This window comes from Salvia hispanica, unplaced genomic scaffold (genome assembly GCF_023119035.1).
Source record: "Salvia hispanica cultivar TCC Black 2014 unplaced genomic scaffold, UniMelb_Shisp_WGS_1.0 HiC_scaffold_128, whole genome shotgun sequence".
In the NCBI taxonomy this organism is placed as follows: domain Eukaryota; kingdom Viridiplantae; phylum Streptophyta; class Magnoliopsida; order Lamiales; family Lamiaceae; genus Salvia; species Salvia hispanica.
In genome coordinates, this window is record NW_025951560.1 from 1 (window position 1) to 16,762 (window position 16,762).

A 16,762-nucleotide genomic window follows, 5' to 3' on the forward strand; every position below is an offset into this window, starting at 1 on the left:
TAGGGAGGCGGGAGAGAGGTGGCAGATGATCCAAAAGACTCCGGCCCAGACCCAGGTATATCTCTTTCTCTTTACTTTTCTGCCTTTTATTTCTCATCCTACTTATCTCCCACTCCCACCTTTTTCATATTCGTTTTTATCACCGTTTCAAATTAGCCCTGCCCACATTACGAAATCCGTTTTCTGCTTGTTCAATTGGAAATTTTATTTTATTTCTGCTGAATCTGTAACAATGGCTCTTAAATCTGATTCGCAGAAGAAGAGCTACTGCGTGATGGAAGATGTTTATGGAGTGGTGATGACACCCAAGGTGGACCTTCAACAACTCCAGCTCCAACTTCATAGCAAGCCCGCTCCTCCACACCTCATGCTTCCTAATATTGGACGAGCACTTGAGGTTCTTTTTTCCTCTTTTTTTTATTTGGTTTACCTCTCTCGTGTTTGTTGTTTAATACTACTATCAATCCACCAAGATTCCACCTTCCCACTTACTCTGGAATTCATTGTTTTATTTGCTTTTTCACTACATGGGTATATACCACTAGAATTTAATGAGGATTTCTTTTAATAAGAATCAACTGTTGTGTTGTTTTAATTCAGCTGCTGGCAGTCCTGAGAAAAAGATTGAACTTTTTTTATTTGCCTCAGGATTTATTAAAGACTAGAGAAGTGGGCGAGTTCCTTAGTGGGGCTTTTGCGGGGGCCATGACCAAAGCTATTCTTGCCCCTCTCGAGACCATCCGGTTAGATCCTGCTATTCTGTTTTGCAATTCACTTCTAACTTAGGTTTGTTTGTGTCCACTTTTTGGAATTTCACAGATTATTACCCCCTCTCTTTTAAGCACTCGTTTTAGGAAAATGATATTAATAGTCAAGTGTAGAGAAAGTAAATTTCGAGAAGACTGATATTGGATCACTTAAATTCCTGAAAATTGTGCATTGATTTGGCTATTCTGGAATTCAACTTTACTTTTGCAGAACATGTGGATGCGGCATTCCTTTTCTTGTCTAATGTTAATCGAAACATGCAGGACAAGGATGGTTGTTGGTGTTGGGTCCAAAAACATATATGGCAGTTTTGTTCAAATTATTGAAAAACAGGGCTGGCAAGGGCTCTGGGCTGGGAATGCAATAAATATGCTTCGCATAGTTCCCACGCAAGCAATTGAGCTTGGTACATTTGAATATGTGAAACGAGCAATGACTACAGCACAAGAGAAATGGAAGCTGAATGATAGCCCAAGTTTGCAATTAGGCCATCTGAATTTCAATTTTTCTCTGGCCTGGTTGTCTCCTGTTGCTGTTGCTGGTGCTGCTGCAGGAATTGTTAGTACCCTTGCCTGTCATCCCCTTGAAGTCTTAAAGGTATGAGCAAAATCTACGTCTTCGGGTAACTAGTTAATTAAAGAGGGTAAATATTAGTCTTTCTTATCTGTTTGTTTCATTGGTCTTATACAGGACAGGTTGACAGTGAGTCCTGATATATATCCCAACCTAAGTATTGCAGTTACCAAGATATACAAGGAAGGTGGAATCGGTGGTCTATACTCTGGGTTGTCGCCCACATTGATCGGCATGCTCCCATACAGCACGTGTTACTATTTCATGTATGAGACGATGAAGAAATCATATTGCTTAACAAAGAAAAAGGATTCTTTGTCTCGTGCTGAGATGCTCCTAATTGGGGCGCTCTCTGGTAACACAGCATTTCAGTTTCCATGCTACAATTAAACTATACTAGTACTAGTTTGTATTAATCTCTTTAAACATTGCAGGCTTGACGGCTAGCACCATCAGCTATCCTTTGGAGGTGGCGAGGAAGCGGCTAATGGTGGGAGCTCTGCAAGGGAAATGTCCACCAAACATGGCGGCTGCACTCTCTGAAGTTTTCAGAGACGAGGGTGTTAAAGGACTCTATCGAGGCTGGGGGGCTAGCTGCTTGAAGGTGATGCCTTCCTCTGGTATCACATGGATGTTCTACGAAGCTTGGAAAGACATATTGCTCACTGAAAAGCGTCCCTCTTGAAAAACAATGGTCTAACTCCCCTGATGCAGAAGTCAATTTAGCCCAAAGGCTTGTTTTTGCAGGTGGGCAGATGAGGCCTGCAAGTTGAAGGTGAAGAAGATGGAAGTTTTGGGTTGATCTTCCTTGGAAATTTACTCTTGAAGAAGTTTCATGATAGAGAAAGCTAACTAGCACAAATGATATTTGGATTATTGGGCACAATTTTGTTTCTGGATTTATGTAGGCAGGTAAAACGCACATGTTGCTCAATTGAATTGAAGCTCATTTCTTGGTTCAACACTAGATATGTATGTAGCAAGATAACTATGAATTATTCATCCAATCAACTTACAATTCCTACAACACATATATACTGCAAGCCAAATATATTTAAAAATATAATTCCAAAGTATCAGAGCATTCAGCAACACTTATCAGTGCCCAGCATAGAATACACTTCACTGCCGCCATGTCAAAGAATGCCTAGGCTTCTGAAGATTCATTATCTGCACATAATAACATTCAGCATGAGAGAGAGAGAGAGAGAGAGAGAGAGAGAGAGAGAGAGAGTTTGATCCATCTGTATACCACACCTTCATTAGTCAATTGTTCAAACCGGGCAACTATGTGTTTCCCATATGTATATTTCTTCAAAGCAACAAGATGAAGCTGGATACAGTTAAGCAGTCTCTCCCGCTGATTCTCGTTGCTAATATCAATAATCTTCTGCACCACGTAATTCGCGTACTGATCCTTCATCATCGTCTGAATACCAAGATAAAGTTCACCACAAGCATTGGAAAGCAAACTATAGCACAGCACGTTTACCTCAAAACTTAAAATTTACTTCAAATTATTTCTCTTACCAATAAACTATCGCCATCCTCAGGCTGTGAAAGAATCTCCTCAATCAAGCAGTCACACTCAGTAGTGTCACCATACTCGAGGCATTTCTCCACCACATTTGATGCATACTTATGTTGGCTCATCGGCACGATTCTTCCATACAATTTCTGGATAATTTGACTACGCTCAAATGGTTTTCCCCTTTCCAACACATGCTGTCACAGTACACCAAATGTTGGACTTGGAACTCACAACTAAATATCAACGGATATGAGATGTTGGACAAAATGACAAGGGCCGAAATATCAGAAGTTCCATACCTGCGTAACATAGTTACCATACTGATCATGTGCAAGATCATATGCGGATTCCATTATCTCATCCACTATTGGTCGACAGCACAAGTCATCCGAACAATGCTCCAAAACTCTCTGCAAGCAGATCTGGGGAGATTTAATTATCTATCTTGAACATATGCATCAGTCATGACAGATAATCTGTAGAGAGGTGAGAATATTCTTCTAGCCATGATAAACAAGACTTATCAAGTCCAAAATGCACTTATAGGTTAAAATATATCAGGAGCACTTGAAGAAGAAAAAATACTATGACCTGAATGACACGGCAACCATATGGATGAGTTGATAGTGCAGCTACTTGACCCCGGAAGGCTGAGATGATAAAATCAATTTTTTCTGGAGGCACGCATTCAATACATTTCTGTATGACATGATTTCCATTTTGATCTCGTACACATCTCATCACATGTCCATCAAGTTCGAGCACAAGTTCCGTCTTTTGATCAACTTCAATAACCTCTAGTGCCTGAAGTGAATGAATAAATAAAATACGAACCAAGCAAGTTAACACTTATAAGATTCATCTCAAGCAAGTTAACACTTATAAGATTCATCTCATTTGTATCATTTGCTAAAGGTATTCAAAATTGCAGAATACCAACAAGGCATGATTAGTCACCATTCCCAAACAAAACTATCAGGAGAATTGGTTTTGTAACCAATGAGTGTAGGGTATACATATAAAATGAATAAAACAAACAAAATTCATTACAAACCAAAGCATATGGATTACAGGCATCAGAATATAAACTAAGTCATTACGTTGAAGGATAGCATGCCAATCTATTGTTAACGATATTCGGCAGGCTGAAACATTGTTCAAATAGGCAGGATCCTTATTTACGAGGTGCTCAGCGATTTAATATAAAAATATAAGACCTTGCACAGACCTTTTGAATTACCCGGCAACCATACATTTGTAAACTTAAAGGCAACATCTGCCCCGATAGTTGACTTGCAAGCTCCTTCCTCTGCTCATAAGTTCCATATTCAAAGAACTGCAAACACCAAAATGCAGTACAGCTACTCATATGTGCCATAAAATATTCAATGCATAGAAAGTGAGAAGCCCACCTTCTGAATAACATAGTTCCCAAAGACATCAGTCATCAATTTCGAAGCATGAGGAAGAACTTCCCTGAAAACCAACTCCTTCTCTTCAACACTACAATTTTCCAACTTTTGTTGTATAAATCGACTGCCATGCTGATCCACACTGAAGTTGCAATGCATATACAATGATTTTATCCATCGAGGATAACAATTGAGCTCCATTATAAATCTAAATGATAGCAAAAGAAGAAACCGAAAGAAATAAACAAAAACATAAATTCTACCTGAATTCAACAATACGGCCTACAATGTCTGAGAGATCAATTCTCCGGGTACTGCTAGCTTTCAGCTCTTCAAGAAATGAATGCTTCCTATGGTCATTGATACCATCAGCTCCCCTCTGTCCTTGCCATCTTGGAATACCAACATTTTTTGCTGGGTTTTGAGAAAATCCAATATCATATCGCTTTCCCAATGAATTAGGGCCTCCAACTGGGGAATCTGGCATTACTGGACTACCAAGAGGTGGCGACTGAAACTGAGGCACAAATCCCAGACCTGTAGGACTGCTGAGGTAACTACTACTCGGTATCCTCATTTTCGTTGGACTGTGAATGCCGATACTTCCACTAGGGGTTAACTGGAATTTCTGGTCACCTGCATGAAAAATAGAATTTGGATTATTTAGTTAAAGTAAAAGAATCAACTGGTTTGCTAATCATACCAGGAGAAGGCAACTGATTATACTGCAGAGAGGCACCATATGGATCTTGCACAACCCCTTGGAAATATTGCATTGAAAGAGGATCCGGAAAGGGGGGCTGAATCGTCAATCCAGGTTGGCCATAGAACCTGTTCATGTTTTGTACGACAGACCCTTTGGAGATGTTTTCCCCAGTTGGAACACCAGCACTTTGTCCAACAAAACTTTGTCCTGGATTGGCGTTAAAATGAAAAGGAAAACCTGTATGAGGTGGATATCCAGGCAAATAAGGGGGCAGATACGAGGAACCCATAGCATATCCACTGTATTGTGGACTATATAGACCAGAAGTATTCAAATTTGTATAAAATGAATTTGCCGGTGCCATGTAAGCTGCAGTAGTTGCATATAAAGGAGGGTGACCACTGTGAGAATGAAGATGTGCCTGCATCTCGATACGGCCCTGTGGAGCTGAGTAGTTGTTAAATGATTGTGGACCAGGTCCTTGTACTGGAGATCTAGGGACATGGTACCCTGCAGCATGCTGAGAATGAGTACTCTGCATATGTAATTCATGCTGCTCATCAAACTCTACTCCTTGTTTATCTTGATCACTCTCCACTCTATCTACGCTTTTGAAAGCATCTGATTCTGTATTGCCACCACTCACACGATCACTAGCAATATAAGCAGTAGACCTTCCTGAGGTGTCAAGACAAGGATATATAGGTACTGAAGCCGCTGGAGGTTCAATTGTTGATATTGACCCACGAGGCAAATCAATCTTACTTGTAGAACCCGTACTTGACTTTGGTTCACGTGGTTCTGAAGCTTCGATGGACAAGGAATCCAATGTCAGGTTCTGAATATCATGATGAAATGCTTCTTCAGTTGGGCCGGGCGCAATATTATGGCTAAATACTGGTGAAGGTGTTCGGGGAAAATCTGCCTGAAAATTGGAGAGTAAACCATTTCTTTTTTTAAAAAGCCAAAACTATGATAATGGAGCAGTTTTTAATAAAAGACTCAGACCAATATACTGGCGACAATGATCGATGATCATAAATTCAACTGAAGGCCAATAATTCATCAGAAACTTTTTATACCTGTATAAGATCAACCAAGCTTTTATGATGACCAATAGACGACAGCATGTTCTGCTCAAGCACGATATCCACTCCGTCATCCGAAGCTCCCTTGGGTGATCTATCGCCTTCAGGCTCTTCCTCATGAGTGGAAAGAGAACTTCCTGGATTGTACGCGTTCTGGAGTGCAAGGTGCATGTTGCTCCTCGTAATTGTATGAGGATGAGCCGTTGCATTCAAATCATTGTTTAAATATTTTGAATACAAAGAATCATCCTGCTGCAAAAACTCAGAGTGAGAATTCCCTATAGCACTGCTCAAAGCTGTTGAACTTGAGTTGGGGACGGGCTGTTTATTTATAAGATCACCAAAAGCTGCAAATGAGCCCTCGATGCTTGGAGGTGCACTGCCACTACGGTTGGGAGCGATGATACTTCGATTTCTATCAACAGCATGTCCTCTAAGAAGCAATCCCAATTCATCCGTCACTGCACTAGCTGAAGTGAAGGAAGCAGTGTCGCTAGATGGTGACCACTTTCCAGCTCCACCACTATCCACAATTCTCATAGGGTTCTCAGTTGCCATAGTAGCTCTATTAATGCTGATCGACTCTTGTTAAGAAGGCTGGTTCACATTTCTTTCAATTAGGCAGCAAAAATGTTACGGTAAGTCCAGGGATTCTAAATAAGGATAGAAACACATAAAATTGAACTCAGCCATAACAAAAGGGAGCCTAAGAATTTAATCTAATTAGCAAAACAAAGCAAAGACTGGCTAACCTATGCATAATCGTATACAAAAGTTCAATAAAATCAAATATGACAAACCATAACCATAATTGTACATACAAAGACCTAACAAATTCCATGTTGCTTGACCATATTTATCTATTAAGAAAATATAGGTAGATCTTTCCAAGTCTTCAACTGACCTATTTCAGGGTGAACGACTACTTCAGTAACACGGTCATCAGGATCAAATCATAATTAAGCTGTGATTCTAAAGACAGAATATTGACTATCATAGGGATGAGAAAACGGACACACATACGCACCAAAAAAGAATCAATCGTAGAAAAAGCAGAAGCTTGAGACGCTTGAGGCAGGGTCAGAGCAAGAATTCTATCAAGTATACCACTGTGAGCTACTCCTTTTTCCCCCTTCTCGACCAACAGCCAAACAAGATTACAAAAAAATGCAAGAATTCGGTGGAAACAATACTAAACAAGCATAGACAGAGTAAAGGAGAAGTCTTCACAAATTTCAAACATATATAAATGGTATGATGAAGCGAGGTCAAACATGAAACAACTCACCCTGTTGAATTAGAGACGCAACTCCGATCAACAGTAGAATAAAAAATCCGAAATTCAAAACCCCAGAAGATGATGAAGATGATGATGGTGATGATGATGCTGATGATGAAGAAATTAGAAGGAGACAATGTTTACAAAGAAAATGAGAAAAACCCAAACTCAGAAAGAAAAGAGCAGTTTAAAATACATATGTCGCTTCCTGAACCCACCACCGTGTCTACAGACTACACTTATTTTTTTCTTTTTCCTTTTCTTTATTGTTTTTGTTTTTTCCTTTGGCTCTGCATTTATTGCGATTTAAGATAAAATCAGTAATAGTAGAAGAAGAGATTAAGGTAAAGACACTCTTCCAAATTCTTGAAAATACGCAGACACCCCTTTTTTTTCAGATTACTACACATTATATGTATATATGCCGTTGATTTGTTTCTACTAAAAATGCCTTTTTCTTCGTTTAATTTCAATTTTCCATGAACGAAAAATATTGCCTAGCCTTATTTTTTGCTTGAAAAACTTTTCCCATTTATATCTTTCGAAGCTGTCAATATGGAGTACTTACATAACCATCTACGCCAGGACAATCTATAGATGCAACAAAATCTAATCTTTTTTAGGCTGTAAAATAAAAATCTGTTCTCGTTTAAAGAAAAGTAAGGAATTTGTTTAAAAAAGCAAATATCTAGTGTTGAATGAGACAACTGGGCTTCCCCTGTAAGAAAAGAAAGTGGAAATATAATAGTATTACAGTTACAGTAGTAGCATGTATTTGAGGGGGGTAATAATATACTTACATTTATGCGTTGTGCTTACCTAATACTCCACCCGTCCTATTCTAAATAATACATTTTCCTTTTTAAAATATCTCATTCTAAATAATAAATTTTTAAATATAAAAATCACTTTTTCTATTTTTTCAATGCTACACTACATAAAAACTCCATATCCATATCCAGGAACATTAACCACTATCTAATACTCCTACTTATTTATTGATTAGTGTTTGGATTTGGATAGCATTGACTTTCCACATAAACAATCACATCTCTGCCAAATAGTCATGTCTTTTTATTTTAATGTTTGTTTGCCTACCAGAGACGACAATTAAATATCAAAACTCACAGTAACAAAATTTGCATTTTAAAATGCTTCTCAGAAAACAAGTCATTTTTTTCAGACATGAGTAGAATAAGCCACACCATATTTCTTCTCTGAGTACTAGTAATAATCTAGGAAGAATCTAACAAGGGAAAAGGATGGGTGATGGATCTCTCTGCAACTTGCCATCAGGTAAGCTCAGTTTCTTCATCTTTTCTTCACACCAAAACAGCTGTTCTTTGCTAATTCTGATCATTCGTAGTGCCCTCGATAGCACTTTGACATCGATAAGTCCTAGCAGCATTTCCACATCTTCTGCTGTACTCGGCCATGATTTCTTCTTATAGCTCTTGCTCTTCTTCCACAGTTCCTTCAGTCTCATTGCTTTCTGCACTTTCAAGAATCAGATCATTGATACGCATTGCTCGTGCAAGTTTAGTGAGACAGAAGCAGAGTTAGTTTCACCTTCTCAAGAGTAGATTGAACCAGTTGAACAGGGGTAGGCATCTGGTTCTGACTTCCAAAGAGACTACGCACACCACCAGATTTTTTCTTGTCCATCTTTACAAATTGGCGGAAACTCAAGATAGAGGTTTCGATTACTCTTAGGACATCTGTCGCATGAACCTTAAGGCCCAATGCCTCTTCTTCTGTAGATCTCTCATCCAATGCTAAAGAAGTGAAGAAGGTCTTTAGAAGTTTTAAACTAAAAAACACAAATTCATGACTAGATTTCACAGTGAAGAACACGATTCAAATAGTTAACTCAAAACTCAAGACTTGGATTTTGCCATAAAATCATAAGGAGTTTCAGATATTCATTTTGGAACGAGCAAGCACCCTAAATGTTGTTCATTTAGCAATCTTTGTGGAACAGAGAGAAGTATCTTGTGACTAACTGGTTATTTCACTCAGGAACAAATTAAACATGTCCTTCCCATCATACCGTACCTTGGATAATTGGAACCTGTAGCAGTTTGGGCAAGGATTTTCTAGTTCGAGTAAAGATCTCTGGCCTTGACCCAAGTTCAAATGGTTCGTTTTCAATGAATCTCTGCAATAAGACCTGGAACTGTTGGAACTGTTGCGCACTCTGGTTGTAAGAGGCGGGGCTATCAGGTTGGCAGGATATTTTCTGATTCAGCTGTGTGTATTGACAGTGAAGCGCCTCCCAAGTCAAGCATAATTGAGCTACATACACAGTTTCAAGATCCTGATAAGGGTCGTTAACTGGTTGCTGTAAGTGCTCACACTCCTCTTCAGGTGGCTCAATTTTTCTCAAGGAAAGGCATGCAAGGGGAGAAGCAATCCTTTTAGAAGCAGATTTTGGTGATGGAGTTGAACGAGCATGACAACCTACATCATTTTGAGCTTCAATGAGATGCAAGATGTAGTATCCAATAATTCAATGCATACATCATGAATGAAAAGCCAACCTGCTTACTGAAACGCCACTAATGATTTTGCTAGTTCATTATTTTGTCAAAGCATGCATAGCTAGATACCCTACTGACATACAATCCATCTTATAGAAAATTTATCTTTGATGTAATCATGCCATGTATAAACCATACCGAGCATGGCAGAATTTCAAGGACATTAGGGACCAACTTTTATGCAAGGAAGACACCTGACACTTGGTAGTTGTACAAATTTTGACTGGTAGTTGTACAAATTTTGACTGCATTTAAACACACGATGCACTATTGAAGGCGCAAATCAAAATAAGTCGTCAAGAATTCAATTACCAATGCAAGAAATGTGGACTACAAGATGAGCTTTTTACAGCAAACATAATAACACAAAATCACAAATTTTCATCAACTGGCATTCCATGACTGCCTTTGCAAAAATGTATATGGTTCAACGAAATGGTTCATGTTTGTACTCCCAAACTCTTTTTTTTAATTGTAGCAGAGAGAATAGAGAGCCCATTTTACTAATTTGATAAAGCAAAACTAACGAGTCTTTGGTCTTCTTTGGCAAAATTGGTTGTGCCATGATATTCCACACGATTCTAACTTGTCTATTTGCGCCAAGATTTAGATTAAACTTCCATTTCAATCCCGTTGATGCACCAAGAGGTACACTCAAATTCTCATAAAGAAGCATACATTTATATTTGTTCTGTGCAATCTACTTTAAATAAGCATGTCCTATAATGCTTAGACATGTTAAGTTGGCGACGATGTAGCGCAGAGATGCTTCCTCTCTAACCAATAGGTCAAGGGTTCGAGTCACCACGAGGGTAGATGTGGAACCATTATTGATCTCTTTAAGAAGAGAAAAAATAGACTTGTTAAGCTGGCAAAGGATCTTGAAAACGCTACTCAGGGAAGTTGGGATTCATCAATTATAAGTCAAAAAACTGGATAGTGATAATACACATGTGAACTCGCCACTTAGAATCATTCACACTGACAAAGTTAAAATTTCCCATCCCCCCCCCCCCCCCCACACTTCAAGTGGATATGTCACAAAAAAAACTCTTCAATGTAAAAGGAAACACCTTTAGACATGTATTAACACTTACCAACTTCCAGCAGGTGCTGAGAGCTCGAGCGATCAAAAAACAGCATTCGCTCACAGTATATGTCATACACAGCACCGAAACCAGACCAGAACTGGCGTCCTTCTGCTTCAACATCCCTCCAATCACTGGAGCTGGTTTCCCTCTTCCTCTTCTTCTTCCTCGCCTCTGCGAGAAGTTTCCTCAGGTATCAATACCATGAAGCTATTTCTCCTCAGTTCTTTCAGCCTCCTTTTCACCTCGTTTGTGATGAAATCGCTCATCATCCTCAATTTCAGGATTGTTTGAATCAACACAGACTGATTTTCCCAATGTATCTCCACTTTCATCCTTGGGCTCCTCTGGATGAGGCACTGGCTGATCCTGAATGACATTCTTCGGATTAGGTTTGTGAACATTCCTAAACTTCTTCAGTTTGAAGAAATCCATCACTGGTACAGTTACTTGCTACTTATTTTCCACCGCAGCACGATGGATGGATCACTTCATTGGTAACAAAGAATTCAATAATCATACCCGAATGAAAGCTGCCCTGCATATAAAAAAATTACATCACAGTCAAGAATGAACTCCATTCCAGTAAAATGTTAAACAAGCATCCATAAAGCAGTGGTTAAATAAATTTTAAGTATCGCGCCTTAGCCTGCAGATCCAATTTTTATGAAGAGAAAATGCAATCTTTGTAAACGAGGGTGGTTGCTTAGGTATATAAGTCACCATCAAAGAAGAAAAACTGTAGACTTGAGACTTATTTATCATTATAAAAAATGATAGAACTAATTGACAAAATATGATCCATTAGATGGAAACAATGCTAGATACAACAAACAACATCTCATTATCAACCCACTAAACATCTTGATACTGCAAATCCCCACCACCCAAAAAGAAGACAAAAGACGAAAGGAGTGTGAATTGAGAAAACAAGAAAAGCATTAAAAACCCAATCTTTGCATAGGGGAGAAAGAAAAAGCTCAAGATCACTTACTGAAATGGTGCCGTTCAACAGTTGAAGGCTCCATTCCCATGAAACCCTAGGGTAGTGTGGGGGAGAGAGACTAGAAATAACGAGGGAGCTTGTATATTAGAGAAAGAAAAATGAGCTATTGAGGAATGCAATAAATGCAATATTTCAAACATCACCATAAATAAATGAAAATCACCATTGACAAAGCTTGGATTTAGTACAATTATTACGAGTATTCAGTAAAGATATAAATGGAAATAAGTACTCCAGGACCATATCTCCAAATTAAATATGGAGTATATACTTATGTTTGGTTCATGAATCGAAACTTACAACTTAATTATATATGGATAACCATCTTTCCAACTAAAAGAATCTCGTAACTTAATAATTATCATGGATTAAAATACAAACCTTTACTACTTCATTAGAAAAATTAAGTGTGTTTCAATTGCCCGGTAACAAGATTAATGTACGAGGTTAAAGGTTCTAGATTCAACTCCACCGTAGCGCGGCATTATCATTGTACAAAGCAGTAGAAGTACTAGTACTTATGATATGAGTAAGTAAATTTAGATTTAGATTTAGATTTAGATTTAGATATAGATAAAAATTACTACTCAAAGGAATCCCTCCATCCCCATTTGCCTTCTAGAGCAGAGAATATTGTCAGTGAAGAAAACAAATAAACACATCAGATCGGACTATGTTCTGTGATGTACATCCATTTTCATTTTCAAATACTCCTACATAGTATTCCATATTTCCATCCATCTGAATTTAATTGGCTAAGAAAATCTAATCACTCTTACTTTTTTTTCTCTATCAAGATCTATATTATATCTTTTTATTATTTTATAAACATAATTTTTTTATTTTTATGTCCAAAACAAATGCTTTAAGCCTTCAACTAAGTTGGAATAGATGGATTACTCCCAATAACCTTTTCATCTTGCCACCAAATCATTTTTAAAATACTTACATTATCAAGGTCCAAGGTTGTTCTACTGTAATGTAATTGAATCATTTCATTTTTGGTGATATTTCGTCCCTTTCATCTCTATAGTTTTTTTTCTACTTTGTTATCACATTATTAACTCACTCAAAATATTTTTTTTCAAATCTCGTGTCGAAAAAACGCCTCTAATACAGAAGGACGAACGTAAACAAGGTTTAAAAGATCATGTACTCCAGTGAGCAAGTTTATAGTACTAGTAGTATTTACTTTGAAAGAAATGGAGTAATAATAATAGAAAATGTTGACGACGTAAATTGTGTCCATCACATGTGACGATGCAGCGACAGGACCAGAAACCACGTCTCGTTTACCGGTACAGTTTTAAAAATAAAATTCTCTCTCAATATACAACAGCTGTTTCTACTATTTTGGCATTTATCGTAGATGTCTCTCTCTCGATCCACACTAATCCACCACGTGCTCTTTTATTACTATTCTCACCTTTATATTAGTATTACCACAATTGGACATATCCATAATCCATTCATCAATGATCTATTCATTATTCACAAACCTGCACCCACTTTTTCATGGTCTGAAATTACAATCTTTCATATTTACATCATATACAGGTTCTCAGTCCATGAATGGTCTAAAATTAGCATAATTGAGATCTGGGATTGATTTCAATGGGCGACTTCAGAGATAGAAATTTAGAAAATAAGAGAGGTGTTAATATCCCAGCCAGGTTGGTGGTATTGGCTGAAATTTCTGTTTTGCACAAGCCAATAAATCATAGTAATCTGCATCAGCTAAGCAGTCGCGAAAATCTGTGAAAAGTCTGTCTAATATCTTCCACTCAACTTTGAAGGATCTTGAGTATGGATATGGCAGAAACACCTGTTGAACCAAATTCACATCACACTACAAAACTATTCAGCGACTCCATTTTATTGAAAAGTAGATGGAGGAAAAGGAATAGGAAGAGTTCCTATTGCAGGAGGAACCATTTAATTCACTGGCCTAATGAGTTGACTGAGACATACCAGATGTGTTCAAATTAACAATCAGAATGAATTCATCACATGCCAAGGCTGGGCTGGCTGGGTGTTACAGTTTTCTTATTCATTTTGTTTCTAAGCTCTAAAGGGACACAGTGAGTTACTATATGACTATTTTCTTTGCTTCAGTAATAGGCGGATCAGGAGCAGATTTTTATATTCACAGGCGTACGCCTATAACTAATAGTCATGTTAAATTCACTAGATCGGAGTATTTCATTTAAAGTCTGAACTGTGTACAGCATAGGAAAACTCTGATAATACTTGGAAATTTTACTTACATCGCCCTCAAGTGCAAGACGTTTAAGCAAAAGAAACGTCTGATGATTCTCCTCCAAGTTGTCAATGACAGCCAACCAAATAACTGAAGCAAGCTCATGAGCTCTGTCCCTTGATTTGCCACAGGCAATAAACTGATCTGCCATAATCACAAGATTACCAGGTAAACAGTCTTTAGCTGAGTCTCAGAACACAATGTAGAGATTTATTTCTCTTCACATACAATTAATTCCTAAAGGAGCAGTAATATGGTTCTGCCCATGATTCAATCCGCCTAATGCTAAACACAAAATAATTCCATGGCACCACATAGAGGATATGAAATGAATAATCACAATTATAGATGATGCAGATATGATATCATTACATTATCTACAAGGAGAGTCTCTACACTGATGAATATGGTCGAATAAACCATGCATGAATGTGGTGGAAAATGCTGCGGCAAGCCAGCAACCTCCATAAAACAGTAGTGCTTTCTAGAAAATCAGTCATTCAATCACAATCCAAAACTTTAGATCAAGGCTTACGATCATCAAAAATTTAACAACAACCATACCAAGAAATTTATTCAAATTAATACCAATCTCTCCCTACAGTCCAACAACTTCCAGATGGTATAATGTTTTGCAAAGCCCTATCATCCTTTTGATCTAGTGTTATGACCAAAAAATTAGGCAGCAGAACTGGACCGTATAGTTAAGCTGTTGCCTATTAGTGAATCTTGAGAGGTTTATTAGTTAAAATATTAAACAAAACCAAATCTTTAACTACATTTGAGCTAATGTAACAATAATTAGACTGAAATACCAAATATTAAAGTGATCTTAAAGTATTTTGCATCCGACAAGTTCTTGAAAGGGCCAGTCGACATGCAGGAATAAGTCATGCATGCTCTAAAAACACGTTAGCATTTCATTCAGGCAGTTGAGCGTAAAAATGAAACTATTCAGCAACCATAAGCTGAACGCTGATACATAAGGATCATTACAAGAGATATCTTAATGGCATGAGATTGTACCTATTATAGTTCCATGAAGTATAACTGGTGAAGGAGGCAAAGTTGAAATTTCGAGCTGCTCTTTCAGAAACAAGTATGAATGACCTACAATCTCACTTAGCTCATCACCAAGTGGAAAGATACATTTACTCATACACAGAGCAATAAACCTCCTGAAAAAGAAGGGGAATCATTCAACCAACGAGTTCTAGGTGCAAAAAGAATGACCATATTCCTAACCAGAACTTTACGTGTAATCATAGGAACTAGTATGCTCTTAATTCCAGTTAATCTTTAACGGCGTAGCACCATAAATATGGGAGATTGGTGAAGTCGATGACCAACCTCTTGCTCATCCCACGAGGAATAGGGCCAGGCCACCTTTCACCATGACCAGCCAAAGGGAAACACCTAATAAGAGCAGCGTGCCACAAGCAATCCTGCCTAAACAAATCAGCCCAGTATTTATTAACACAGGCGAGGTGTCCCCACTCCACTATGGGCACACGAATAAAGATTTCGATCAGCAGATGATCGGAAGCCTTGCACTAGGACAATCAACTGAAAGTAACAAGGCTTTGTTGCTCTCTTCTGCCATTCACCACAGCATGCAATGCTAGTTGATCCTGCTGGAAAACAAAGGATAATCTAGTCAGTCAAATTAGTCAATCACGAAGTACGTGAGCCGTTTAACTGTGTTGAGTTTGTTGACAGACCTACGCCAATATTTTTCGCTGCACTCAAAAGCTTGACCAGATTCACTATTACACTACTTAAAAAGATGGTCGATAAATGAACTCATGTGATCAGGATCAAATTAGAAAACGAAAAGAAAAGCATAGTGATGCAATTCCAAGAGATAGAAATACAAATTGTGGCATCATTCCTAAATCAAACAAGGGGCAGGGGCAGGGGCAGAAAACTCAATTGCAAACAAATAAAAAGAGGGAAGAATCAAAATCGAACACCATTACCACTAAAATGAAGCAAATTTTAAGATTAAAAACAATAATCGACGAACTGATATGAACTAAGTTTGTTCATAATATAATTGGGCCAAATAGGTAGGTAGCAGGGAACGCCGGCAAGACTCAAAAGAGGGAGATAAGAGAATAAAAGCATAAACACCGGCAATAAATCACCTGCACATATAACTTGTGGGCGGAGAGATATGAAGAAGGCGTGCAGTATCTGAGAACGAAGCGATGACAAAACCAGCTCACTTGTTTGGAAGGGAAACCCCACTCCACATTTACTAGGTGTATGATTTATTTTTATATGAATAATAAAAGATGGAATAGTTCTTAAATTTCCATAACTATTTTATTTTTGGTGCACTGACTTTTGAGAACATGATAGGGGTAACAAATTACATTCAATGTTAAATCCATTATTTATTCAAATATCTATAACTATAACTAAATGATAGTAGAACTTAGATCTTTGAATCAAGACCCAAGATCATTTACTGAATAAAAAATGTGAATTATAGTATTAATATTAGTA

The 16,762-nt window shown here is 37.9% G+C and overlaps 3 protein-coding genes and 1 pseudogene across 3 annotated transcripts; 1 reads left to right on the forward strand and 3 right to left on the reverse strand.

Annotated features, from left to right (window-relative positions):
- Nucleotides 1-6: 6 nt before the first annotated feature.
- On the forward strand, nt 7-2,303 carry LOC125198192 (probable mitochondrial adenine nucleotide transporter BTL1). Its single transcript, XM_048096604.1, has 6 exons — nt 7-55; nt 257-397; nt 649-743; nt 1,032-1,365; nt 1,459-1,696; nt 1,776-2,303. Exons 1-6 carry the CDS (start codon nt 26-28, stop codon nt 2,024-2,026), a joined length of 1,089 nt encoding a protein of 362 aa, XP_047952561.1. The 5' UTR covers nt 7-25; the 3' UTR covers nt 2,027-2,303.
- LOC125198191 (pumilio homolog 5-like) lies at nt 2,272-6,702 on the reverse strand. The gene is given in 10 exon segments (XM_048096603.1): nt 2,272-2,511; nt 2,599-2,770; nt 2,872-3,066; nt 3,172-3,282; nt 3,464-3,676; nt 4,101-4,208; nt 4,285-4,426; nt 4,548-4,948; nt 4,950-5,915; nt 6,073-6,702. Coding segments are annotated over 10 exon segments (2,895 nt in total). The 5' UTR covers nt 6,637-6,702; the 3' UTR covers nt 2,272-2,488.
- Nucleotides 6,703-8,481: 1,779 nt separating this feature from the next.
- Nucleotides 8,482-12,119, reverse strand: LOC125198193 (annotated as a pseudogene).
- A 1,327-nt stretch (nt 12,120-13,446) lies between these two features.
- On the reverse strand, nt 13,447-15,787 carry LOC125198194. Its single transcript, XM_048096605.1, has 4 exons — nt 15,602-15,787; nt 15,278-15,429; nt 14,259-14,395; nt 13,447-13,816 (listed from the first exon to the last, which is right to left on the reverse strand). The coding sequence occupies exons 1-4, from the start codon at nt 15,610-15,612 to the stop codon at nt 13,649-13,651; spliced, it is 468 nt and encodes a 155-aa protein (XP_047952562.1). The 5' UTR covers nt 15,613-15,787; the 3' UTR covers nt 13,447-13,648.
- Nucleotides 15,788-16,762: the final 975 nt, after the last annotated feature.